General features: G+C 42.0%; 1 protein-coding gene across 1 annotated transcript in view; it reads right to left on the reverse strand.

The window, feature by feature from the left end:
• LDLRAD4 (low density lipoprotein receptor class A domain containing 4) overlaps positions 1-27737 on the reverse strand; it is a 405437-nt gene that overhangs the window by 239646 nt on the left and 138054 nt on the right. Inside the window, exon 2 of the mRNA XM_026660875.2 lies at positions 8470-8931. Within this exon, the coding sequence (XP_026516660.1) occupies positions 8470-8509 (40 nt within the window). The 5' untranslated portion in view covers positions 8510-8931. The remainder of the gene's footprint in view (positions 1-8469; positions 8932-27737) is intronic.

Below are 27737 nucleotides of genomic sequence, written 5' to 3' on the forward strand. Positions count from 1 at the left end.
AAGAAAGTTGAGGGGAACCACTAGCTAACAGAGGGATTTTTTGTGTGCCTACCCACAAGAAAGCTTTGATTTAAGAACAAATATAACTGGCAAGCAATTAATCCATGTGTGATTTGACCTATTCTAGTGCTCACTGAAAAATAATGGGGTAATATATTGATATCTCCATTGACCCCACAAGATCTCAGAAAATGTAAATAATTACACTTCTACCCCGATATAACGCTGTCCTCAGAAGCCAAAAAATCTTACCGCATTATAGGTGAAACCGCGTTATATCGAACTTGCTTTGATCCGCTGGAGTGCGCAGCTCTCCCCCCCCCCCCCCCGAGCACTGCTTTACCGTGTTATATCCGAATTCGTGTTATATCAGGTCGTGTTATATAGGGGTAGAGATGTATCTTATATGATTATAGGCATTTCTACAGCTTATGAATACACAAAATAGCATAATAAAATAGTTGTGTATGTTTCCATTGAAAGTTTCTTTTTTCTTTATTTAATGGAAATTAAGAAAAAAAAAAACTGTATTACGTCAAATGGTCTGGTTGAAACCAAGCAGCAAAATATTAGACTTTTGACCAAATCCTACCAATTTAATAGGAGTTGCCTTTGTGAAAGCTAAATTTGGCCCAGCATTCTTCACTTGCATCACTGCAATGAGAGTAGAGTGCTGCTTTTCCATATTTTTCTTGCCTCCACCCAACTAACCAAAGATGTAATAAACATGATGCATCAGCTTCAGCTTTAAAAACGACACGGGAAAGTACTTTAACAGTTTTATCTTATTTTTGCTTTTGGTTTTATGCTTCACTTTTTAATTCTCTTAGTAGCTTGAAAATTAAATGGGTTAAATAAAATAAAAATAAATTAATGGAGATAGCCTATCTCCTAGAACTGGAAGGGACCTTGAAAGGTCATCAAGGCCAGCCCCCTGCCTTCACTAGCAGGACCAAGTACTAATTTTGCCCAAGATCCCTAAGTGGCCCCCTCAAGGATTGAACTCACAACCCTGGGTTTAGCAGGCCAATGCTAAAACCACTGAGCTATCGCCCCCCAGCATTCTTCACTTGCATCATCTGTTTCTTGGGTTTTCCAGCCAATTCCCCTTTGGCAGCCACCAACTGTTTCTGGCTGTGCTTACTTCACTGTTCTATATTAACATTGTCTCTTTGTTTTGGTTACCTCCAGGTTACTGAATCAGCATGGTCACTGACATCATCGATATTGTCAGCACTGTTCTGGGAATGGGCTGTAACTATCTTGGGCTCCCCCTGCAGGAAAAAAACAACACACTGCAACATAAGCAGTGGTGTGAGTGGGGGTGAGCCTCCCTGCCGGGCAGCTGCAGTCCATGGTGGCAGCCTGCCTAATGGTTATGGGATAGGGGAACCTGGGCCCTACCAGTCCACTGCGTTCTGTCTCAGGGGCCCTCTTGAGCACCATAATGCACAAGGTCAGGCTAACCTTCTCCCCTAGGGCTGCCAGATGTCTGTTTGTTGACCGGAACGCCCAGTCGAAAAGGGACTCTGGTTGCTCCGGTCAGCACAGCTGACTGGGCTGCTAAAAGTCCGGTTGGCGGTGCAGCGGGGCTAAGGCAGCCTGCCTGTCCTAGTTCCAAGCGGCTCCCGGAAGCGGCCAGCATGTCCGGCTCCTCGGCGCGGGGCAGCCACAGGGGCTCCGTGTACTGCCCCCACCCCAAGCACCATCTCCACAGTTCCTATTGGCCACGTACTCCACCCCAGAGCCCACACCCCCAGGCAGAGCCCTCACCCCCTCCCACACTCCACCCCCTGCCCCAGCCCAGAGCCCCCTCCTACTGAACCCCTCATTTCTGACCCCACCCCAGAGCACGCACCCCCAGCCGGAGCCCTTACCCCCTCCTGCACCCCAACCACCTGCCCCAGCCCATTGAAAGTGAGTGAGGGTGGGTGAGAGTGAGCGACGGAGGGAGAGGGAAATGGAGTGAGAGGGGGCAGGGCCTCAGAGAAGGGATGGGAGCAGGGGGCAGCCTCGGGGCAGAGGGCAGAGCAAGAGTGTTCAGTTCTGTGCGATTACAAAGTTGGCAACCCTGCTTTTCCCTGAGCCTCTTCCTACTGCTGTGCCCCTCCTCTTGTGGTGCACAGTGGCTGATGGTTGTCCCTGGCGACCTGGTCCACGGGTCGCAGCAGGGTAGGGAGTCTCGGCTCTGTGCTGCAGACCTCCCCGGCAATGCCTTCCTGGAGTAATCCCTCTGCAGCAACGAGTGCAGGTCTGCCTCTCTCCATCTGCCCTCCTGCTGTGCTGAAGACACCCTCTTTTAAGTCTCTCCTCCAATTGGAGCATGTCTAGTAAGCCAGTCCAGGCATGGTATCTTGGGCCCAGAGTTGTTCCTGCACTCTTTACTCTCCAGCATGGGTTTTATGCAAGGCATTACAAGTGGCTTCTTTCCCCTCTCTCACTTTTTGGAGGAAGATTGATTAATTTTAAAAAGCAGGTATTTAGAAGCTAGAGGACATTCCTTACCCAGTGAATCTTGATTATAGTTCAGCCCCAAAATCTGAGGATGAACTAACTACGGTGCAGGTAGGGTAAGAGCATTGACATGTTCAAATAGCATCTTCTTGCACAACAGATCTGTTTCTTGTGTATTATCTGTTTACTTTACTGACAAAAGTAAGTGTAATTGCTTGTTATTCCTGTCAGCCACTCAGAGCCAATGTGCAATGGCTTCTTTTCTGGCTCATGCATTATCAAATGAATTGCTACATTCAAAATGCAAAATCTTCATCATTAGTAATGATGCATGAACCAGCAAGAACACAGCTGGACTTTCATATCCCATCTTTTTTTCCTTATAAAATGAATAATCATGTTTCATTAGGGAGAAACCACAATGGCGCTTTTACAGTCAATTTTCATTTTAAAGTATCCCTTTTAATTTTCTGAGTTTCAGTTGAAGAACACTGCATTCATTTTGCTCAGTCAAGAAAATCCACCCTTTTTACTGTGATAAAAAAATTGAAATATATCTACTGTGCTTTTCAATGGAGCAGGGAAAGGTATAATATGATCAATGGCTGAAAATTGAAGCTAGACAAATTCAAAATGGAAATAAGGCGTGAATTTTGAACGGTGAGAGTAATTAACCATTGGAACAATTTACCAAGGGTCATGATGGTCTCTCTCCATCACTGACAATTCTGAAGTCATGATTGGATGTTTTCTAAAAGATATGCCCTAGGAATTATTTTGGGGAAGTTCTATGGCCTGTGTTATACAGAAGGTCAGACTAGATGATCAGAATGGTCCCTTCTGGCAAATAAGTATTCAGTACACATTCTGCTGTCTGAATCAAAATCTATAAAAGGATCCACTGAAAATATAAAATTCTCCATCTGTATGAAATGAATGGCTATTTGTATATGGAAAATACAGCTTACTAAAGTCAATATTTGTTCAGTAATTGATTAGAAGATTCCAGGGTAGATTGATTTAAATCTAACAATGTTGTTAATTGACAATTATCACTATCATATGGCACTGTCATTGCTGAATAGCTTTATGAGTGGCTTTCTTATCTGTAATGACAGCAATTATTTTAAAGTATTTAAGCCTGAGAAACAGACCTGTGAAGTATACGTTACCATATTTAAACTAGTTTCATTTCACTATGTTTTTCTCAATCTTACTGAGTGCAATATACTTAGATTGTAAGTTCTTGGGGCAGAGATCATGTATTCTTCTGCATACTGAAGTGCAGAGAATACTATCAGAGCTCAACATATAACACATCTACAAATCAAACATTTAATAACTATAGCAGAATGCAATCTACTATTATCTGCGTGCTAAGGGGCATTAACAAAATATAATCAGTATCTCCCAAGAATTAAGAAGCAGTGAGAGATTTGTGTGTGACACACTAATCTTGAAAACTCACAAACGGGGGATTGTGTCCAATTAGTTCATTTTATCACTGAAGTGTGTTATTGTCATGGTAAACTCATATGTTACGTCATACATAATCAATGTGAAATGAATAGATATAAGTAGGACAGGACTATAGGAGTATAAGGTTGACAAGTATATAGGAGTGATGAGTGTGTATTAGGTATATAAGTAAAACAAGGCAGTAATGCAAGGTCTACAGGCTAAGGCCTGTAAGATTTCAGCTTAGCCACACTAGGACTCAGGTTTAAGGAGACTTGATATGAGTGGGTGACCTAAGACTGACCCTATGCCAAGAAAGCCACAAGATTACTACAAACAATGTGCCAATAGGTGATGTTACGGAAAAATAGACCACAAGACACCTGATTGTAACATCACAAAAAGTTCTGTTCTGAGCACAGATTGCCCTGGAAACAGGTTGACTTAAATGTTAATAAGATGCTAATAAGAAAAAGGAGAAATAAGAGAACGACCTATAGAAAGTGGAGCACCCCCAAAATTCCTGGGGTGTGGAAGTACAGATAAGAAAAAGGAGGGTTGGAACCCTCATGCATGTGCATAAGGTGTTAGGCATGGACAGAACAACAAGATAAAAGAGGTGCCCTGGCTGGGATAAAGTGGGAAGACCTGGAGGGAAGACCTCACTGGGACAACCCCAGCAGGAACCATCCTTCTATGACAACTACCTGTTGAGAGATCCACTAGAGGGACTCTAAATAGCATCTTTGGATATGTGAGTATGAATACAGCAGAAACTATTGAATGGCCTCTCAGGTTTTATACACAAATGTGAGATTGTAACCCTAATTATCTGCTTAGTAAAACTTATAATACAGACAAAACTTCTTACTTATGATTGTGCCTGGGGTCACTGTCTTCGTTCTTCATGTGTTCCTAGAGCCTCCAAATCTAAGGGTGATTTCTACACCCTTACGATTTCTATTAATCTTAAAACTGTGGCCACACAGGAGCCAGACTCACTGTGCTTTACCACAGAACTATTAATCAATTCAGAATTAAAATAAAGGCTACAGAATTGTGATTGTACAAGCAATTCCTGAGTATCCAGGAAGGTCAGACTGACCTAAGGAGGCAGATGCAAACATGCCTGGCACAGAGAGGAGAATGAATGTTCTACTGTACATTCAAGTAGTGTTTTTCAAAAGTAAGTTTTTCATTATAGTTGGATATCTGAGCCTACTGCCAGTGGTGGCCATCTTGCTAGAAAGTCATGTAAATTTGTGACAATGGCAGAGTGGTAGCCCAATGTCAATCTATAAATGAATTTCCAACTCCCTTTAATAGTATCTTTAGTGCTATTATATTTTATTTACTAGGACAGATTTGAAAAATGCTTATACTGTTTTACACTGAGCTACCAATGACTTGACTTTTAAGAAAGATGGCTACCTCCAGCATTTACCTCAAAAAGGTTAACTATATATTTGGAGATGAGGAAAAGTCTGGCTTTGTTTTTGAAAAAGCTTTGTCAAGTTTTGTAAAGACAACACCAGGAGTGGTTTGGCTCTGGGTCGTGTTTATCCAGATTCCCAAATTTCAGAGGTAATTGGATAAATGGTTCTCGCTTTGACCTAACTTTAATTGCTATTAAAAGCGGTCATTACAAATGTATGTAGTATTGTGCTTCGTACAGTACCTTGAGAACGCTCCGTTAGTTGGACAGAGCAGAATGGGTAATATATTCCTTTAACACTCAAGCATGTCTATACTATTTACTTACTTCTATCTATTATATCTCTATCCACACAGAGAATATCACACAAGAAGAAGGAGGGGGAGAAAGGGCACAACTAAATGCTGCTCGAGTAAAAATAATATTAATACTGTGAACATATAATAAACTGAATCTGTTTCTTATCAATTATTATTATTGAGTAGAAGAAACGGTAAAGGACAGTGGGTTGCAGATTTATACAAAGACTACTCTCTGTTAAGGGACTAGATAATTCAGGGAACTGGTAATGGAATACTGAGCTTTTCACCTCTAAGGCTAGGTCTACACTACCCGCCTGAATCGGCGGGTAGAAATCGACCTCTCGGGGATCGATTTATCGCGTCCCGTCGGGACGCGACAATCGATCCCCGAATCGACGCTCTTACTCCATCAGCGAAGGTGGGAGTAAGCGCCGTCGACGGGAAGCCGCAGAGGTCGATTTTGCCGCCGTCCCTACAGCGGGGTAAGTCGGCTGCAGTACGTCGAATTCAGCTATGCTATTCGCGTAGCTGAATTTGCGTATCTTAAATCGACCCCCCCCTGTAGTGAAGACGTAGCTTTAGTCAGCCATTCGGATCAGTATATAGTCAGTACAGACAAAAAGCTGTTACTGTCAGATGCTATTGGGTTATCTATGTGAAATGATTTAATGACTTCAGTCCATTTCTTAGGGACAAGTGATCACATCACCAAACAAATAAATAAATTACAGTTTGGCAGCCTTGACAGCTGTCCCAACAAAATGAGCATGGAGACTTAACAGTAGGCCTTCCAGGTTCAGGGTTAAAACCTGTTGGTGAGCCATGATGTACCATAATGGATAAACAGAAGCATACTGTCTTCCAAGGTTCCTTTCACCAACACTTAATTCAGCTGTAAAGTGAAAGTGATTAGTCTCCTTGTAACTATAGTTGCTCTCACTTAGTACTACTAGGCTCAACACTGACACAGATTTCAAAGCTTCTTTATTGTACATATAAATGCTAATGAGGCAAATAACTGCCTTTTTCATGCGCTCACACCCTCCCCCTCACTACAGACTACACTAACTGCAGGATATCATTGTATTACTTTGTTGTGAGGCTAAACCACCACTCTCATAATTGAAGTAAGTGTGGGTTGTGGGAGCAACAGTACACTGCTAACATTACATTTTGATTGCAACTGTTAAATTAAAATAAAAATGTCTTTAAATGCATTCCTGGGCATTTCTCTAAGGAACACTCACCTACCATGCAATTAACTCACAAGCTGTCCACTGAATGTCATTGTTTATCTCTAGATATTGTACTGAAATAACAACGAGGAAGCAAATATTCTCAAGAAAGAAAATGCAGACAGTAGTCTGAAACAAGTTTGAAGAAAATATGCCTTTCTCCTTGTCATAACATAAAGGGATGAGTTTTCAGCTTGGTTCCTTTTCAAGTCACCTGAATGTACGGTGTGTGCATATATACCTATAAACATATTTAAACACCTGAGTAACTCTTCACTATGGAAGAGTCCCCTAATGCCTTTATGCGAGGGCAGATCCCTAAGAGTATAGTTTTTTGTTTTGAGGAAGAAAGGGTAATCCCTTATGAGACAGAGTGAACCTTGCACGCCACACTACATGACAACATAACCTCATTTAGAGAAAGCTTTAAACCCTAGTTCACTAGTCATGTTTCTTCAATATAAAAATAACTGGATTTAGGGTTACTCTCAAATTCAGGCAAGAAAGAGTGGGAAGTATGTCAGTGCTGATGAAGCTGCCACCAGAAAGCTCTATTGGGATTCTGCCCCTGGAAAAAACTACCAGTCCAGCTGGGAGTATTGATGACAGTAGCTCTGAAACAGGGACATTATTCTTTCCTGGGTATATGTATCCAAAAAATAATAATAACCAATAATAATAATAATTAATAATAATCCAGTAATTCGTCACCTGATTTTAAAATGGGAAAAATGCATGTTACACGTCCTATACTTAATTTGTGCTGTGGTACTAGACCATTATCTAAATTCTTCTAAAGACAGAAATTCCAGTAGAATTTTCAGCCAGTTCCTGCTGGTTCTCAGTTGGCCAGCAGGCATGGGAACAAAGCAACAAGATCTATTGCCCACCTCACCCCCATTAGAAATCAAGAGAGACATATGGAAAGATTATAATGGAATTTCTAATGGAATTTTCACTAGAAGATTTCTTGAAAAGAAAGTACAGCCTTATTTGCTTTCTTATTTTGTTTCCAACACACCTACAGGAAAATAAATTTGCACCTGTTATTTTATTGGCTAAATACCCTGGCAACTAAAGCAAGAGTGGCCCAAATGACAATCACGTGGCAAATTCAGCCCATGGACACCACTTGCGTATGGAGATACAGCCCCTGGAGACTACAAAATCCAATATGCAGCAGCTCTGCTTGAGACAAGACAGGGCACTTTGCCTGTTGTGACCTGTAGTCTCTCCAGGACTCACTTCCATATTAAAAATAAGAGCAGTTGTAACCTGCTACATTTTATGCAACTTAGGCGGCCCCTCCTGCCCCTGGCAAGTTGTCAGTGAAACACTTGGATCAGCAAAGTTTGGGGGCTCCCTTCCGAAGGCACATAGCCGTCAATTTCAAAGAACTTAAAATAACTGAACCAAATGCTGAGTTAGTCTCTGTTATCTTATAGGAGTTGAATTATTTATTTCAATGAATGTAATGCTCACCACAAGTGCTGTCTACTGCCACATACTAATGCCACTTATTTTCCCAAACAACAGTAATCTGCCCAGAAATTATTAGTTTAATGATAGCGACAAAGGTCCTTACCTGTGAAAGCATTTGTGGCCTGAAAACCAGCTTCCTGCATACTGCTCTCTCAGCGAAACTTGTGATTCCAATCTTAACCTGTCCTTACTAGAGGCAACTGCTAGGCTTGAAGCTGTCAAGTCACTTCCATCTTAGCTTGTCACAGTCCATTTCTCTCCCCATTCCAGCATTTGGCATCATCCAATTCCCACCTGCTCCCAGGTCCTTTGAGCCGTAGGTACAAGGGATATGCACTGAGCCCAAACAGCAAACGTACGACACTCACCTCAGCCGTCCAGCCAGAGGATTTTGGCCATGATGAATTTGAAAGTGAAGACAATTGTCAGACTGAGATTGTATTTCCTTTTTAAAATTTAGTTCTAATCCACTGTTCATCCAGCATAATTTTTTGGGGACTGAGCCACTTGTGATGTTCAATTGTCTTGTCTCTCTTGTGCTTCTCTCCCCCTTCAGGTACACTCACTGAGAAATTAAAAAAGAAGAGATTATGTTTCTTGATGACCTCTATCAACATTAATATTAATAGACTCTGGGGAACAAAAAGCCCAAAACACATGATCAGGGATTGATTGTACACATTAAAGGAGATCTTCAGAAGGCAAATATTGTGATTTTGCTGAGATGCAAAGTGTGACCGCACAGCTCTTTGAAGTGCAAAGAGAAACAGTGCTGAGGGTGTCAGATGCATCACTGAGAACATGATATGATTTACATTTCAAAAGCCATATTTAGTAGAGATGGGGGCAGCAGTACAATAACAAAATTGCAGTTAAAAGGGAAAAGGAAAAACACTTAAGGATCTCAAGTCTAGCTTATTCACAATCACAGTGAGGTTAGCAGCATTTTATAAAGCTGCTTCCCTTCTTTTCTGGAGCAAGATGCAGAGTACTGCAGACTGTGAACCTGCGTGTGTGCGCCTAACTATTGTCTTCCATGGTTAAAACCCCTTTGCTACAGGTGCTGTTAATAACCTGTTCAAAATCTCAGTTGAAACACAGAAGATGCTACCTAGATGCTTAGAAAGGTTAAAAAAGTTATAGAGCAATGATTCTCAACCAGGGGTCCCCGGACCTCCTGGGGGGCTGTGAGCAGGTTTTAAGGGGTCCACCAAGAGGGACAGTGTTAGATTTTCTGGGGCCCAGGGCAGAAAGCCAAAGCCCCACTGAATGGGGCTGAAGCCCAGGGCCCTGAACCCCGCCACCCAGGGCTGCAGCTGAAGCCTGAGCAATGTAGCTTTGCAGGGGCCCCGTTACATGGGACCCCAGGCATCTGTCCTGCTGGCTACCCCCTAACACTGGCCCTGGCTTTTATATGCAGACAACCAGTTATTGTGGCACTGGTGGCCCGTGGAGTTTTTATAGCATGTTGGGGGGGCCCTCAGAAAGAAAAAGGTTGAGAATCCCTGAGGACAAAGGGGGCTGAACTTCTCCACAGTACTTGTTACTCTCTCTAGGAGAATTAAGGAACAGGCATCTGTGAATGACTATCATGTTAAGTAGGAGGGTGACCAGACTATTTCAACTAGGACATACATTTAGTCTCATTATGGGGACACCAGTAGGATGCATATGGGATGGTTTTGGCAGCTAGGGAAGTATTTTGTCTGTTTTGGGAACAAGATTAGTCCAGAGGGATGAAGTAATGTTTCAGCATCTGAGACATTCTCTGGTTCGGGCACTTATTGCTGTGGGGTACAGGAAAATTGACTGCTGAAGGGGGCTTAGAAGTGGGGTCCACTATGATCATCCCTCCCTCAATCCACCCATTGACGCTTTAGCTTCCTCCCTTCCGTGCAGCAACCTCTGGTGCACCATTCCCTACTTGAATGACACGCTCAGGGCTGAGCTGTCTCTGTGCAGGGCCATTCTATATTGTTTCTCCACTGGCCCACATGTTGTGATCCGATAAGAGTCTCCACAGGAACATAGGAATTGTCATACTGGATCAGACCCCAGGTCCAGCTAGTCCAATATATTGTCTCTGTCAATGGCCACCACCAAGTACTTCAGGGGATCTGCTTAAACCTTGTAGCATGAGGTTTAATATCCTCGATGGTCCTGAACTGCACAGGAGATTCTGACACTCTCTTTGGACTTATCTGCACAAGGATACTCTGGAGAGTTATACTGACTCAATTAAAGGTGTGATGTCAATGAGCATAAATTAAAGTGCACTAATCCTCCACCTGGCTCTGCCAGGCTCTCATTCAGGAGTCAAATGGCTTTAAATTACTTTAACTTAATCCTCTTCCAAGGAGGCATACACACAGGAGTTTCACACACTTTAATTTATGGGTACTGACTTCACACCTTTAGTTGATTCACTTTAGCTTTCCTGAGTGGCCCCGTATAGTTGTGCCTTTTGGAGCACCTTATGCTGCAAAGTGCACCAGTGCATGGGCAGCTGGTCCTCAAGTTCATCATTAAGGCCGCATCTTGATAGGCAAAAAGGGTCTGTTTGTTCTGTTAGCTCAGTGGAGTTAGCTTAATGCTCAGTTGACCTCCCACCCCACCCAGGCGACACCATAGCCAGCAAATGGATTAGCCTGAGTCTTAATGGGCTTTTTCAAAATGTTAAGACAACACATTTGAAAAACATATTGTTTCTGTCCATCAAGACACAGCCTAGGGGTAAAGAGGGATGGCAGGTTGGCTGGCTAAGTACTCGTATTCAAACAAGGAGGGGCAAGGGGCAACATTATTAATGCAATTACTCAAGACACCAACGCTGTTTAGTAATTGTTCCAAATAGGCTTGTTCAGCATCCCTTACTTCTTCAGTTGGAGTGGTTATGGAGTTGTATGACATAGCATAATAAGACTTGTATGCAGCATAGCTAGTGTATTAGACTTTCACCATTGGAGCTCTGGCTTTAAGTCTTAACTTAGGCGACAAGTAAAGAAAATTTCTGATATCTCAGGGACATATCCTGATATCACAAAAGCATAATCTCACCTGGTACACAATAAGCTTCCCTCAAGAGACTCAGTACTGAACTAGCAGGGGTGCTGCAGGAGAGGATTATGGTGCTCTGAAAAACCATTTTGGGGAAGCATGCATAGTGCTGACAGTCTGCAGGGCCAAAACCAGTGCTAGAAATCAAATTCACTATTTGAAAACTCTGTTTCAGAGTTGGTGTAAATTCTTTTGATCAATCAGATTTCCAGTGCTTTCAAATGGTGAATGTAATTCATTCTGTCCTATACGGCCGCCAACCATCAAAACGGCAATGTCCTATAATTTTTTAAAATATCATATTTGATGCTACTAAAATAAGTCAGTGATTTACTTCAGTTTACAATTAAGAGATAGTCATTGGAATTGCACGGAAACATTTTAGTAAGAACTGAACTTGGATTTAAATAGCAGGGGATTTGTCTTTATTTTCTAAATACATGATTGTGAATACACACACACAAACACACACGGGCCAGAACCTAGTTATCAAACTCCTTTTAGAAACAGTAGGCCAGGTCCTCAGCTATACCAATTTATACTAGTTGGCCCATAGATTTTAAACTAGCTTTCTAAAAGGGGTTTGACAATATTAGAAAAAAAAAAAAGATCAGTAACAACTGGAGACACACTATCACTATTATTGTAAATCCCAAGTTATTATTAATGTTATAATAGCCCCTAGGAGCCTCGATGAGGCTTAAGCTCCATTATATTGATTAGATGCAAAACCACGGCCACGATACAATGACTGTATTTTGCTCCATCATCTCCATTCCAATTCCTACAGGAATTCTGCTTCTACTTCTGCTTCCACTTGCACGACTGTGCTGTTATGCTAGTCTCAGAAGCAAAAGAAAACATTGTTTTAAAAGATATGTTGCTGTGTTTTAAAGATTTCCAACTACTTATGCCTCACATGATTGAAGCCCAGGCAACACTGACTAGGGAAGAGGGAAACCATATCCCTTTGCTTCTGTCCTCTCTACTCTGCTTAGATTTGTTCCCGATTGGAAGAGCTGAGAAAGACAATGCCATTTCCATACACACTGAATATGGAAAATATTTTCACTGCTCAACACACTGCATAGAACAGTAAAGTCATTTAGAGAGTCTCATGATAGATTTATCTACTCCTCCTTCTTTATCCCTTGCTATCTTCTTCTCTTCTGCTGGTGTTTGGCAAACACCACCAACAGACCAGTTTAACAAAAAATGGAAATGAGAGAGAAAAACGGCAGCAGTAGGTTAAATAGTGAGTGGATTTAAATCCTGTAATAATATTTACATACTGGACAATTGTTAAAGCCAATCCTCAGTGGGTCATACTCAAACAAGAAGTGAAACCATATTTTTCCAATACTGATATCTTTGTAACATCTTAATTCAAAATATATTTAAAAAGTAAATATTGCAGGGTTCCACCCCCCTCCGCCCCCCATTTCCTTCCACTGAGTATTGTCTGTTTCTTTGGCTGTGTGCTGTTCCCTTGGTGATAGATATGCAGTGAGAGCCAATTGATTGTATTCTCAGAAAGATCAGAGTTGTGGGCAGTATCTCCTGTGATAGTCATTTGCCCGTGATATCCAAAAAAAGAGTAAATACTTAGCTAAGATGTTTTTAAATCGATAACGGGAACAGCTACAGTGAAAGTCCATACGTTTATACTTTTGAAAAATGTAAGAAATTAATTGCGTGGCTGTGGTTTAATTTAACCTGGGGCAAGGATCAGTTCTCTTGTTGGTAGTTTCAGCAGAGGGCAACGAGAGTTTAAGGACAGAGGGACTGAACTACCCTAACACCCACTCCTTGTGGTGCCTGCAGAAGCATATTGACAGAGCAGGGTAGGAAAGCTTGTCCATTGGTTGCCTTACGGGTTCGATGGATAAAGAGATGACAAAGCTACGACTGTCAATCTTGCAGCTTCCAAGAGCACTATGGCCCCGATCCAGCAAGGTATTTAAACACTTGCCTAAATTCATGTATGTGAATAACCCTACTGAAGCCAGTGGCACTACTCAAGTGGACGGGCACATGCTTAAATACTTTACTGAATCAAGGCCTATATTCACTATATCTTAATATCCTTATATTTGTATTATAGTAGTGATTTGGTTGGAAGGATTGGTATACATTTTATAAAATACCACAAAGGATTTTAAAGATGTGTTGAAGCGACTGAAATTATTAGAATGTAAACATATATAAACTGTCTACAGTTTATACATATATGTCTACAGTAGTCCTGCTTACTTCTTCATTCTCCTGAGCAATCACACAGAGTTTTGTAGGTTACATTTTTCTGTCTCTGAAAGCAGTCTTTAATTTTTTAAGCTCTGCTTTTGTTTCTCTCTTGGGATTTCTCAGTCTGACATAAATATTTACCAGTTACACAGTCTCCTTTGTTAGATAGTAAGGTATGTATTTTTCTGTGTGATCTTCTGTTATTTCTCTGGCTCTTATGTAAAATTTCTCTTCTTTGTGAGCTAGTGCTGTGCCAGTGCCTGAGCATGCCGCTAATGAAGTACCAGGCCTCAGGAAATGTCACCTTTCAGATGAGACCACTTATGGGCATTAAAGGTCTCATGACATTTTTCACAAGAGAAGGTATGCAAACCAAATTTAAAGTCAGGTGGTTACATTATGCCTATCTAATTTCACCACCACCACAGCACCCAATACACAGACAGTTTCAAATGCTTCTGGTACTCTTTACTACGTGTCCTAAACTATTGTGTAGCACAGCTCCGCACTATTAAACAGCTGCTGCATTCCACCCTACTGGATAACGTCAATTATGGGTGACATGATTCCTAATGTATGTATTGGGTGTATGTGCACCATACAGTTTGAGATCCTTTTGGATATCATTAACTTGTTCAGGAAGCAGGGTTCTCTGAAATCACTAATTTCCCCCCTTTATTACAAAAAGCCCTGCACTGAGGTGACCTGTCCTTCTAGACAAGAAAACCAGCTCCCTCCAGATCCAGTCATGCTCTTTTCGAGTTGGCTGGGGTGGGAGAATGGGTCTAGGCAAGGAAAAGAACAAGTTCCTAGAGTAACATATGAAGCGTCCTCTTTCCTGCCCTGTCAAGAAAATGAGCTGTGGCATTCCAAGCCACTTCAAGTTTGGAAAATAAGAGACCAAGATTCACCCCAAATTCCAACCATGTGCTGCCAGTGGAGCTCTTCACAGGGCCAAGTTGTTCTTTTTTAAAAAATTGCTTGGGTGAAAGTCATTTATATCACAGTTATTTTCTTTTGGGTGAACCTGATGTGTCCAAGAAGACATCTGGGAAATAAGCAACGCTGTAAAACAAATCCTTTGAGTGTCTCCCCATACCAAATTAAGCAGTTGCTGGTAAATCATGTAGCTGAGAATATTTCAACTATAGTAGTCCTTTCAATGATTTATGCACGGATATTACCTACAGAAATCAGTCAATATTCTATGCAACTCTTAACACCAGCAAGCACACCTAATCAGGGCCACCTTAGGGAAAAATGCGCCCTGGGCGAACTTGTATTTTGGCATCCCTGACCCCCGCTGCCTCCCTGGAATCCCCACCCATTCCTCTGGCCCCAGCAGACTCCCCAGGCTCCTCACTCTCCCCACCCCATCACCTCCGGGCCCTGATGCCTCTCACTGCCCATTGCCGTGAGCTCCCTTCCACAGCCTCACACGCCAGGCCTACCCCACTCCTTGCCTCTTGACCACAGTGCCCCCCTGACCACAGTACCCTTGGCAGTTGCCCACATCACCCACCCATAAGGCCAGCCCTGCACATTATATTCCTTTCATTTTATAAGCAAAATAATTGTGGTTTGGGGCCTGTGATGGGGTGCTCACCCCACACTCACCCTGAGCGGCTTAATAGAGCCAATTAACCCATTAGGCTGCAGGTTGGGAGAATTCAAGCTGAGAGGAAGGCCCTAATTAGGGAAAGCTTACCTGTGGAGACACAGACAGGGCCTGTATAAAGCCCAGAAGCTGAGAGCAGCTAGGGGCTGCAGGGAGTAGGTTGCAGTCACTCCCTGGGAGGAGGGAGTTGTGAGGCTGGCAAATGGGGGGCAGGGTATGGAAGAAGCTCAGGGAAGGACAGTAAGGACCAGGAGGGAACAGATCTTCACTGCTGAAGAAAGGGCCCCAGAGCTGGCACCCAGAGTAGAGGATGGACCTGGGTTCCCCAACCAGCCACTGAGAAAATGGCACTGGCTGGGAAGTAAATGGGAAGACTGCCCAAGCCCATTTGTCAGGAAAGACTTTGATACCCCCTGAAGGGGGAAACACGAACAGTGACCTGGCCAGAGGGCCAAGTCACAAAGAGGCGGCTACAGCGCCCAGAGCAAGAGAGGGGCCAGAGAGAGAGCAGCAGCAGGGTGTGCAGCAAACAGCAGAAGAGGGCCTCAGACCTAGGGTGACCAGATGTCCGGATTTTATAGGGACAGTCCCAATATTTGGGATTTTTTCTTATATAGGCACCGATTACCCCGCACTCCCGTCCCGATTTTTCACATTTTCTATCTGGTCACCCTACTCAGACCTGTAAGGAGCTAATTCCCAGAGGGGCCAGAAGGAGGCACCACCTGTGGTAAGTGGACCCCGTGACAGGGCTTTCATCCTAAAGAGCCTCACATTTCCATACAACCTGGGAGGCCACCATTTTTTCGCTGAGGGTGACATAATACCAATGATGGGAGCTTTAGAAATGTGTGCAATCATCATCATCATCCTCTGGAGCTCCTCAACACCATTCCTCAATTTGTAGGAGAGGCCGATGTCAAGCACATAGTCTCTACAGTACTCTCAAGGAATGCTGAGGACTGGGAATCAAGCTTTGGAATCCAGTATTTCCATTTCTTTGAAATTTTCAGCGTTCTAAAGAAAAATGTAACCAATTAGATTTGAGGTGGGGAGAGGGAAGGGTAGCTAAATTTATTATTTCCAAAAGTCTGATGTCAAGGGAAGAATAAATATTGTCCAATTCTATATTTACTCCCCTAAATATGATCACTGAAAATGAAAATATCAGTGTGATCTGAATCACAAATTATTGGGCTTGATGCAGTAATTACTGGAAGAAATTCTATGGCCTGTGTTCTATAGATAATCACAATGGTCACATTCTGGCCTTAATCTGTGAATCGCTTAGAGCCTACAAGGGAAAAAGTCCTAAATCACATTAGTCTATGAACCCAGAGAGATCAAGAAGATAAATGTTTTATTTTCCAACAAAATTAACACTAAACATGATAGCAACATAATTCAATTTCGATTTACCTTTGGCAAAAGCAACCCCTTCCAAAATTCTCTTGGTCTGAACAGTTTTTGAATTTGCAGAAGACTGGCAGGGACATAAATTAGAGTGGATGGAAGAAAGTGATATTTTAGGAATGTGTCTAACAATATCTAATTTGTTATTTTAACATCTAGGAACAGCTTCTGAAAGCCTCTCCAAATTCTTATTTAATGGCCAAACTAAAATCATAGTACTCTGTTGCCAACAAATAGCTGAGTACCTGTATGCAAGAAAAAGTAGATTGTGATGTAGGTACCACAGGTTTTGACTTCTGTTCGGATGTTTTACATTACAAATGTGGTAGCTGCTAGAGACAAAGGGGTTCACAGATTACAGAATCCTGCATCCTGCTACACCTCCAATTTAGTTCCTCCTGCCCCCATGTCCCCACAGGAGAATCAGGAGTGTGGCACCTGCTCACAGCACTTGGTCACCTACATCAGCAGGAGAAGCAGAGTGAAGCTGACATGATTCCTATTCGTTTCACTCTGCTGTGCCTCTTGGGAGGGACACAGTGGAGGAACAGCACAAGTGATAAATTTTGCTGTTGTCAGGAATGCTCCCAAAGAAGCAAAGTGGAAGAAGAAATTAGTATTTCTCTCCTCTCCACCTTACATCCGTGCTGCTCCTTACATCCGTGCTGCTCCCTGCCTCCCTTCATCTCAACAAAAGCAGCAGCTCAAAAATAACCTGCACAATGCGTAACTTTAGCCAGGGCTATCTCAGCAGCTAAATATTTCAGCCACTTAGTTCATCACTAATTCCAATATCCACACAAAAAAGTGTACTCACTGACCCAAGAAAATTACAAAATGAATGGCCTTTCCAAATACTTTACCTCATACACTTCCCAATTTCTTCCCTCCCAGCTCCAAATTACCTTCCTGATTTCTCCATTACCTCCTAGCCCTTTGCTATAAAACAAGTTTGTAAGCCATTTGTTCTCTCTCCACTGACAACCCTTTTATAGGAGAGGCAAGTTGGCAGTGCTTCCTTCTTGCAGCAGATGGTAGTTATGTCAACCATAAACCTCCTGGGAGACCCTGGGGTGGTCATCTGCCAGATAATCAAAACATGAGACAACGCCTTTTGGGTGCACGGGGGGAGAGTGCACAGCTGGAAGGAACCCCTCCCACAGAACTGGTTACAACAGCCAATATTTCCATACATACGTGCCCACACGATACGCGCGTTGATAGAGTGTCTCTCTCTCTCACACATACACACACAGCATGTTCATAGAGATGAGTCTGTCTCTGAACCTAAGTAAAGTTTTATTTAAGATCTTTTAAAAAAGCAACACATTTGAGCTCAATAGCTTTTCTGGGAACTATGGGGACCTAAAGACATAGATTGTGTCCTCAACTCAAACTAAAATCTTGAGAGCTACACAGCCATACTCACCCAACACTACCAAGAACTTTAATGGGAATTGTGTGACTAACTCCCCATGGGACTCTGCAAATACAGAGGTTAGCTTGAAGAGCCAGCCAAGGAAGTCATTTAACTTCTGTAGAATTACTTGATTTGATTGCAAAGGCACAACAAGATGCACATGTTGGAAAATACTTTCAGGATGCAGATGAGAACACTATATTTATGTCAGCTGTAATACAAAATACGTTGATGTTTAATAGGTCAGGCAATGATGAAGTCAAAGACATAAGGGAAATGAGGTACTGTCTTTGCTGTAGTTAAATACAAGGCCCAATCGTGCTATTCACTTTTTGATGGGAACTGAGGGCGCTCAGCGCCTCTCAAGAGGCACTTAGCATTTTACATAACTGGGCCCTTAGTAAAGAAAAAAGCAAAGATTTAACCATGTATTAAATCATTTAATGAGCACACCCTGCCACCTTCTATATTGAGGAAACACTGATAGAGTTTCAGATCTTCCTGGAAGGCTGGATCCATCAGTGCTGTGAAAGTTCATCTGTTGTGAGCAGCAGGGCCGGCTCCAGGCACCAGCTTGCCAAGCAGGTGCTTGGGGCGGGCACTCCGGAGAGGGGCGGCACGTCCAGCTATTCGGCGGACGGTCCCTCACTCCCGCTCGGAGCGAAGGACCTCCCGCCGAATTGCCGCTGCAGATCGCGATCGAAACCCTGGAGCCGGCACTGGTGAGCAGCAGCTGTTCAGGAGTGCAAGGAACTTAGGGGAAAGGCCCCCTAGTATTTTATATGCATTACTATGTAAATCCAGTTCTAGTTTGTCCTGCAAATCAAACCATGCTGAAATAATTCATTTGATATATTTACAGTGTCTTAGTAGTCAAGTAGTCGTCTGTCTGTGCGCTAGATAAAGATGTGCAAATAGAACATTATCTAGACAAGCAAACCAGATATTGTCTGGGCATATCAGCTGTAGGGTATTCCTGGAACCATTGTTAATAACATACCGTAGGAAACTATGTCTTCCGGCAATACAGTAGTGGCAGCCTCCAAAAATAAGAGTTGTATGAGTAAGCTTCTTGTGACATAAGAGAAGGTTTGCATTTATTTACCCTTGGTTATGTTTGATCATCTACTTGAGAAATCCACTTCAGCAAATTGACAAAGACAAATAAATTATATTATACCTATTTTATCCAGAACTAATCTTTATTGCAAGACATCACAAAAACCTCTACTAAAGGATTGTCCTGGGCTCTCTATATCTGAAAAAGCCACAAGTTGGCTGATCTGTATTCCATCAGTTTTGATATTTGGTTTAAGCAATAATGTTTTTATATGGAACAATAAAAATATAAACCTTGTTTATCATCATTAAAAGCCATAACTGAGATCAAAGTCCTGCTTTGCTAGGTACTGCACCAATATATAATAAAATAAAGTCAGTGTCCCAAAGAATCTGCAATCCAAATAGGCAAAACAAAAACATGGTCGGAGAAATTAAGTATTATCATCTCCATTTTTATAGACCAGGAACTAAGGAACAGAGAGATTAAATGATATGCCCAAAACTGGCATTCCTCCTGAGTCCCAGTTCAGTGTCTTAACCACAAGACCATCCTTCTTCTCTTGATAGACCATCTACTTGAATAAACACCATTTCCTGCATTATACAGGAAGTGGTCAAACTAGTACAAGTAATTCAGCAAAGTAACTCAAGTCAATGGGTATTCTGCTGGTCAGGACTGCAGAATTGGACCCTGCTGTAGTCCTAGCTAATCTAGGCCCCAGTTCAGGAAAGCAGTCCTTTTCAGGACAGCACTCAAGGATGTGCTTAACTGTAGGCACTGAAGTCAATGGGACTTACACTGACTTGCTTAAATGCTGTCCTGAATCAATAACTACCACCCTGGGAAATACTGACTAAAATTTACTTCAAATTTTAACTTTTAAAAAGGAAGGAGAAGAAGAAGGATACTCCAGTGGTTAAGCACCCCCCACCTCCCCAGGGCTTGGGAGACTCAGCTTCAATTTCCTGTTCGGCTGAAAACCTCCAGTATTACCTTTAAGAAGTCACCTAGTCTCTGTTCCCTATCTGTAAAATTAGTAGACTACTACTTCCTTATACATTCAATATTGTGAAGTGGTCAGGTAATGGAGGCCAAATTAGTAAAACACATCAGACAGACAGAAAGGCAGGCAAAATTTGAAGTGGCAATGGCTGCTAGTTTTAAGCCACAAATGGAATCTACACACATCTTCTCGACACTTGGAATTCAAGTTTGTATTTAATAAAAATAAAAACCACGCCAGTCTGCCAAACACACTGATGTTAAAAAAACCAAAAGGACAGGTTAAAAAAAAATGACTATTAGTAGGTGCCCAAATTGACCTACCTTAAAAAGTGTCATTTTGATAGGGCAGGTACTCAGAACTTCTGAAAATCAGGCTCCTTGAAGCACTTTATGTTGGGCCCCCAAAAATCAAGGCACACAAAATCACTACTCACTTTTAAAATTTAGGTCAAATTCCATAGTGCTTTTCCATTGATATTTATTTAGCTCTCAGATGAACAAATCCTACTGTAAATGCCAAGTGACTTCTCTCTTCTTGTGTTCTAAAAATCACCCCTGATGCCACTCTTTTTTATTTAAGTATAGATCAACCATATTGTTCTCCCATGTCCAGCAGGCTCTTCCACAGGGAGTCATTCCTGCTGCTAACAGTCATAAATGCTCCCCTTTACCTCTCGGCATCTCAGAAACAATATCTGACAACAAAAAAATTCCACACACGCAAAACACAAATATAGTAGGCGAGTGGGGCAGTGGAAACAATATCCAAAGATAATCAGGTAAAACCCTTTTTCTCAGCAAGCAGCACAGAGTATTCTGCCCTAATTCAGAGTCACTTAATATACCAAAACCAAAGAGACTAGCGCTTTTTCTGGTCTCAGCAGACAATTTGGTGTGTAACGTATTTGTTTATGTAAAGCAATAGTATAGAGACAAGGGACTAAATTCTGTTCTCAGTTACATCCAAACAACTCCATTAAAATCAGCTCTTCTGCACTACTAATGTAAGGAAAGTGAGCAGGACATAGCAAGCTGACACTCTCTTTTCAAATGTAGTTCAGTCAGAGGTTTTGGACAGCACTGCAATACCAAACAATTCACCAACCACCTGGATATTTTTATTTTTTGACATCCAATTTTTTTATGGATAACTTTTCATTAATAAATAATATTAATAAATAATACCCATGTCATCCTCTAAAACCATTCTGATATATTTGTTTCCATGCTCATGTGTATTATTTTAAAATTAAAGCATTGCGAATAGCATATCACTTTTGTTTAAAATAAGTATGGTAGCAGTTCAGCTTTAACAATACTTTCTCTTATCAATTCATTAAAGGCCACAAGAGGGAAAATACACTTTGCAGAAAAGGGTCTAAAATTACTATTTTTATGGTCAAGAATTAGGCTATTTTGTTTCTTTTAGATGTTCAGTTCCTTGCTCTCTTTTCTTCTACAATTGTCCATAAATTTATGGATAACTGACAACCATGTCTCTGGTTTGTGTTTCTTGTTGTCCTCATCAGGATTACTACATTATGTTTACTTTTATATGTCCACAAGTTGCATGTATGGTCCCACATGCCCAGCCTAACTGGTAACCTGGAAAAAGTCTGCTGTTTGTTCTCCGGCAAAGGAAGCAGATATGCAGGTTTCAGTAGGATGGGCCCACACAAACGTAATTTCTGGATAGCTACATAATTGAAGAGTCAGAGTTACAAACAGAAACACTGCAACCATGGGTTAGAAGAAACTGATGATATTCACACACAAAAAGCACTAGCTCCTTCATTCAGCAATAGAGTATCTTTGTATTACATGGCCATTTGCCTATCATCAATCATAATGCATAGATATATTTACTGTGGGCATAGTTACTGTTTTTTCACCCAATTTAAGTGTCAAGTTCAACAGAAGTTTGACTTAGTGGCCTTCAGTAAATAATCTTCAGATATTGTGGAATGTTTTTCTAACAAAGAGTCACTGCCCTCTGTGTCACTAACCTCATAGCTACTGAGGGTGGAAGGAAGTTTGACTTATTGATAAAACAACGAAGGACAAACACATGAGAGAAAAGGGAAGGCTATCTTCTCCTTTGCTAACCTGCAATATGAAAATGTTTCAAGTAAATGGGGTTCTTCTTCTGTGCAGACAGCAGGGGACCAGTGAATGCCATTGAGCCCTATTTTAGTATTTCTCATGGCAAGAGACAAATCTAGTTACAGGAAACACAAGGGAAAGAAGAAAACATCCCAGCTGCATTAACCTGCATCACAGCAGGCATTGAAGTCCCTGACAATGCAAACCATTCCCCCAAGGTGCACTGAGACTGATGTAGGAGAGTTCCCTCTGCTACACACAGCATTAACAAGACAGAGTTATATATTGGCACTATTTATCACAGAAATTAAATAGCGGGAATGCTGGAGAAAAACTGCAAATCATCATACAGACCAGTCAGCTTAACTTCTGTACCCAGAAAGATAATGGAGCAAATAATTAAGCAATCAATTTGCAAACACCTAGAAGATAATAAGGTGATATGTGACAGTCAGCATGGATTTGTCAAAAACAAATCATGTCAAACCAACCTCATAGCTTTCTTTGACAGGGTAACAAGCCTTGTGGACGGGGGGGGAAGCAGTAGACATGGTATATCTTGACTTTAGTAAAGCCTTTGATACGGTCTTGCATGACCTTCTCATAAACAAACTAGGGAAATGCAATCTAGATGGAGCTACTATAAGATGGGTGCAAAACTGGTTGGAAAACCGTTCCCGGAGAGTAGTTATCAGTGGTTCATAGTCATGCTGGAAGGGCATAACAAGTGGGGTCCCGCAGGGATCAGTTCTGGGTAGGGTGACCAGATGTCCTGATTTTATAGGGACAGTCCCAATTTTGGGGTCTTTTTCTTATATAGGCTCCTATTACCTCCCACCCCCATCCCGATTTTTCACATTTGCTGTCTGGTCACCCTAGTTCTGGGTATGGTTCTGTTCAATATCTTCATCAGTGATTTAGATAATGGCATAGAGAGTACACTTATAAAGTTTGAGGACGATACCAAGCTGGGAGGGATTACAAGTGTTTTGGAGGATATGATTAAAATTCAAAATGATCTGGACAAACTGGAGAAATGGTCTGAAGTAAATAGGATGAAATTCAATGAGGACAAATGCAAAGTACTCCACTTAGGAAGCACCAAATCAATTGCACACATACAAAATGTGAAATGACTGCCTAGGAAGGAATATTGCAAAAAGGGATCTGGGGGTCATAGTGGACCACAAGCTAAATATGAGTCAACAGTGTAACGCTGTTGCAAAAAAAGCGAACATCATTCTGGGATGTATTAGCAGGAGTGTTGTAAGCAAGAAACGAGAAGCAATTCTTCCTCTCTACTCCGTGCTGATTAGGCCTCAACTGAAGTACTGTGTCCAGATCTGGGCGCCACATTTCAGGAAGGATGTGGACAAATTGGAGAATCCAGAGAAGAGCAACAAAAATGATTAAATGTCTAGAAAACATGATGTATGAGGGAAGATTGAAAAAATTTGGTTTGTTTAGTCTGGAAAAGAGAAGATTGAGGGGGGACATGATAACAGTTTTCAAGTATGTAAAAGGTTGTTACAAGGAGGAGGGAGAAAAATTGTTTTTCTTTACCTCTGAGGATAGGACAAGAAGCAATGGGCTTAAATTGCAGCAAGGGAGATTTAGGTTGGACATTAGGAAAAACTTCCTGTCAGGGTGATTAAGCACTGAAATAGATTGCCAGGGAAGTTGTGGAATCTCCATCATTGGAGATTTTTAAGAGCAGGTTAGACAAGCACCTGTCAGGGATGGTCTAGATCAGTGGTCCCCAAACTTTTCCATCTGGCGGGCGCCAGATGATGAGCCATGGAGGACCGTGGCAGCGGACGAGCATCCGCCGAAATTCCGCCGACAAGCAGCAACGTCAATAGGCATCGCTGCCGAAATGCCGCCGACAAGCAGCGTCACCCAGAGGCATCGGCGGCATTTCGGCGGCGATGCCTCTGGATGACGCTGCTTGTCGGCGGCATTTCGGCAGATGCTTGTCCGCCGGCCAGTACACGGGTGCACTTAGACGCCCCAGCGGGCACCATGGCGCCCGTGGGCACCGTGTTGGGGACCCCTTGTCTAGATAATACTTAGTCCTGCCATGTGTGCAGGGGACTGGACTAGATGACCTCTCAAGGTCCCTTCCAGTCCTATGATTCTATACATCATGTAACCAGTCCTCCCAGTGATATCCTGGTCTTTCTTATTAGCTCTTCTAGTGAAGGAGGCTCAATAGCAGAGCCATGTTGCTAGAACTAAGACAGTACACTGTGGGTGCAGGTGTCTGCATTCATTAAAAAATTGAATCTTATTCTGTTAATAGTCTAATTTTTTTTACAGGAGTAAATTACTACTCAATGCGAATAATCATGCCAGAATCTGACCCTTACTGCCTATCTAGGGATTTCATTTTGATACTTTTCGGTCTCTCTCCCACTGCTTTTTGCTGAACCCTCAAGTTTTTTTAAACTGGCAAAACAAAACAACTTAAAAGAAAAATCAGGAAGTACTAAATATCTCCAAACAACATTTTTTTACTGTAACCTGTCAGGTTCCTGTACCAGATATGGACTGGTCATGGAGCATGCTTATACCCACCAGATGTGGTCATAATGAGGTGATTTAATGCTCTGCCAGGTGTGTCTGAGGTTTGTTTAAATAATATATTGTACACACGCAGTGCCACCTAGTAGATGAATAGTATAAAACAGTTTAGCATTCCATTACATCTCCCCCTTTAATTCTACATTCCGACCATATACAATATTTACACTATCACACTGTCTTTGAAGTTCAGTAAGGATCAGTCTGTTAAGTGTCTCTGAATCATACTGGTTTTCTAAATTACACGACCTGAATGTGTAACAACTTGATCATCTGGCTGTCCATTAGTTGCAACAACTGACTGTGGTTGGTTTGGAATCCTTTAATCTTCTTCTTCTTGTTCTGTGTCTGCCATCTGTAGGGTTTGGTCTGTTGATTGTTCTTTCAGAGTAACAAACTGTAGATGTCGACAGCTTCTGTTGAACTTTCCCCTGTCAGTCTCAATCACATATGAATTATTTTTCTTTATGACAGTAGGAGTTGTTCATCCTTTTCTTCATCCAGTTTGACATGAACATTGTCACCAGGTTCTAGACCTTGCAATTCTCTCATTGAGTGATGTCTATTGTAAAAAGTGTTCATAAGCTAATAGCCTTTTTATCCAATCTGGCTGCTCTCTTCATGTCTCACCACTTTGGAAATAGGTTCTTTTCCAAGTTGGAACAGTAATTCTGAGTTGTCTTCCCATCAGGAGTTGTGCTGGACTATATGCAATAGCCGTTATTGGTGTTGATCTGTAACTCAGAACAGAAAGGAATGGATTTTCCTGCCATAGGATTTTCTTGGCAGTCTACAGCTTTCTCAGCCTCTCCATTCCCTTATGGGTAACGTGGGCTGCTAGTAATATGATCAAAATCACATTTTGTTCAGAATGACTTAAATTCTGCTGCAGTGAATTGTGGTCCGTTATCCTTGTTGGGCGAATATATTTTTCTTTCACAACAGCTTCATTAAGTCTAAAGATCCACACAGACTTGGATTTTTCTATTTTTCTTTATAATTGGTACCATTAGGGTACACCATGCTGTGGGCTCAGAGATTTTTCCCCATTATGCTAGTTTCCTCCATTCTTTTTTTAACGTAGTTTCCACTTTATGAAGTAATGGAAAAGGAATCCTGCAAGGTGTATGCACACTTATGGTTCAACAACTTTTCTTAAGATTATTTATACTGGAACTCCTTTCATAAGTCCAGTTTCACCAAATATTCCACTGAGTTCTTCCACTACGCCCATCATGGTTGCCACACTGTGGCTGAGAAGGCTGTCGGTCTGTGATCCTTTGATCACAAACTATGAATGCATAGCTTTTGTCTTTGCACGTTGTTTCTGTGGTGAACTGGCGGTTTAGAATACCTCCAGCGCTAGTCAGAGCTGTGTCAGGTGACTTCAGCTCTGGGAGGGTAAAGATGATTGTAAGTCCCTTCTGAGATGCCTGTGATGTCAGCTCCTGAGTCAGTTTTAAAGTCAATAGTCTTTCCCTGAATATTCATTTTCACTCTCCAAGCAGGCTCTATGTCATCACAAGTGATATATCCCAGAAACAATGGTTCTTGATTGTCTGTTATATGAGTCAACTCCCTGACTGCTTTGGTGTGGGAAATGGTTGCAAAATGGCCATATTTCATACATATATTACATTGTGCGCCTTTGGCTGGAGATACGTAATTTCTTGGGATATGACTTTTTCCTTGTGCACATAGGCTAGAATTTGTTCCTTCTAGTTCTCTCTGCTTGTCTCAGGGGTTTTACAATAATGACTTTTAACACTCATGTCTGTTTATAGCTTCTAAGCTAGTTTTAGGTTTTCAAGTGTCCCCTGCTTTTGTTCTATTCCTTGACTAATTCTGACTCTTTTGCTATCTGTATAGCTTTGGCTAGGGTTAAATCTCTCTTCAATTGTAGCTGCTTTGAAAGGCTTTTATCTAGTTAACCAATAACCAGCCTGTCTCTCATTTTCCATTCCCCAAATCACAGTTTTCAGCCAATGTATGCTGAACTCTTATAAAACATTCAACATTTCCCCTCATTCTTGAATTCTCTGTTGAAAACACGCTCTTTCATAAACCACATATTTCTGATGTATGAAGTATGCATTAAACATAGCCAGAACCCTTTCATAGTCATCTCTGTGACTGTCTTCAGTAATGTCAAAGGATTTAAAGATATGCTCAGCCTGCTTCCCCATAGCTAGGGCCCTACCAAATTCATGGCTGTGAAAAACGTGTCAGGGACTGTGAAATCTGGTCTCCCCCATGAAATCTGGTCTTTTGTGTACTTTTACCCTATACGCTAAAGATTTTATGGGACAGGCCAGTGCTTCTCAAACTTGGGGTCCCAACCCAAAAGGAGGTTGTGGGGGGAGGTTGCAAGGTTATTCTAGGGGGGTCACGGTATTGTTGCCCTTATTTCTGAGTTGTTTTCAGAGCTGAGCGGCAGAGAGCAGTGGCTGCTGGCCAGATACCCAGCTCTGAAGGCAGCGACCCACCAGCAGCAACACAGAAGTAAGGATAGCAGTACCATACCATGCCATCCTTACTTCTGTACTGCTGCTGGTGGCAGCCCCGCTTTCAGAGGTGGGCTCCCTGCCAGCAGCCTCTGCTCTCTGGCCACACAGCTCTGAAGGCAGCACAGAAATAAGGGTGGCAATACCGTGATGCCCCTACAATAATCTTGAAACCCCCCCCCAACAATCCCCTTTTGGGTCAGGACCCCTACAGTTACAACACAGTGAAATTTCAGATTTAAATATATGAAATCATGAAATTTACGATTTTTAAAATCCTATGACCATGAAATTGACCAAAATGGACTGTGAACTTGGTAGGGCCCTAGCCAAAGCATAAATTAGGGAAGATATCTGTATA

This window comes from Terrapene carolina, unplaced genomic scaffold, assembly GCF_002925995.2.
Source record: "Terrapene carolina triunguis isolate 2854851 unplaced genomic scaffold, T_m_triunguis-2.0 Scaffold58, whole genome shotgun sequence".
NCBI lineage: Eukaryota > Metazoa > Chordata > Testudines > Emydidae > Terrapene > Terrapene triunguis.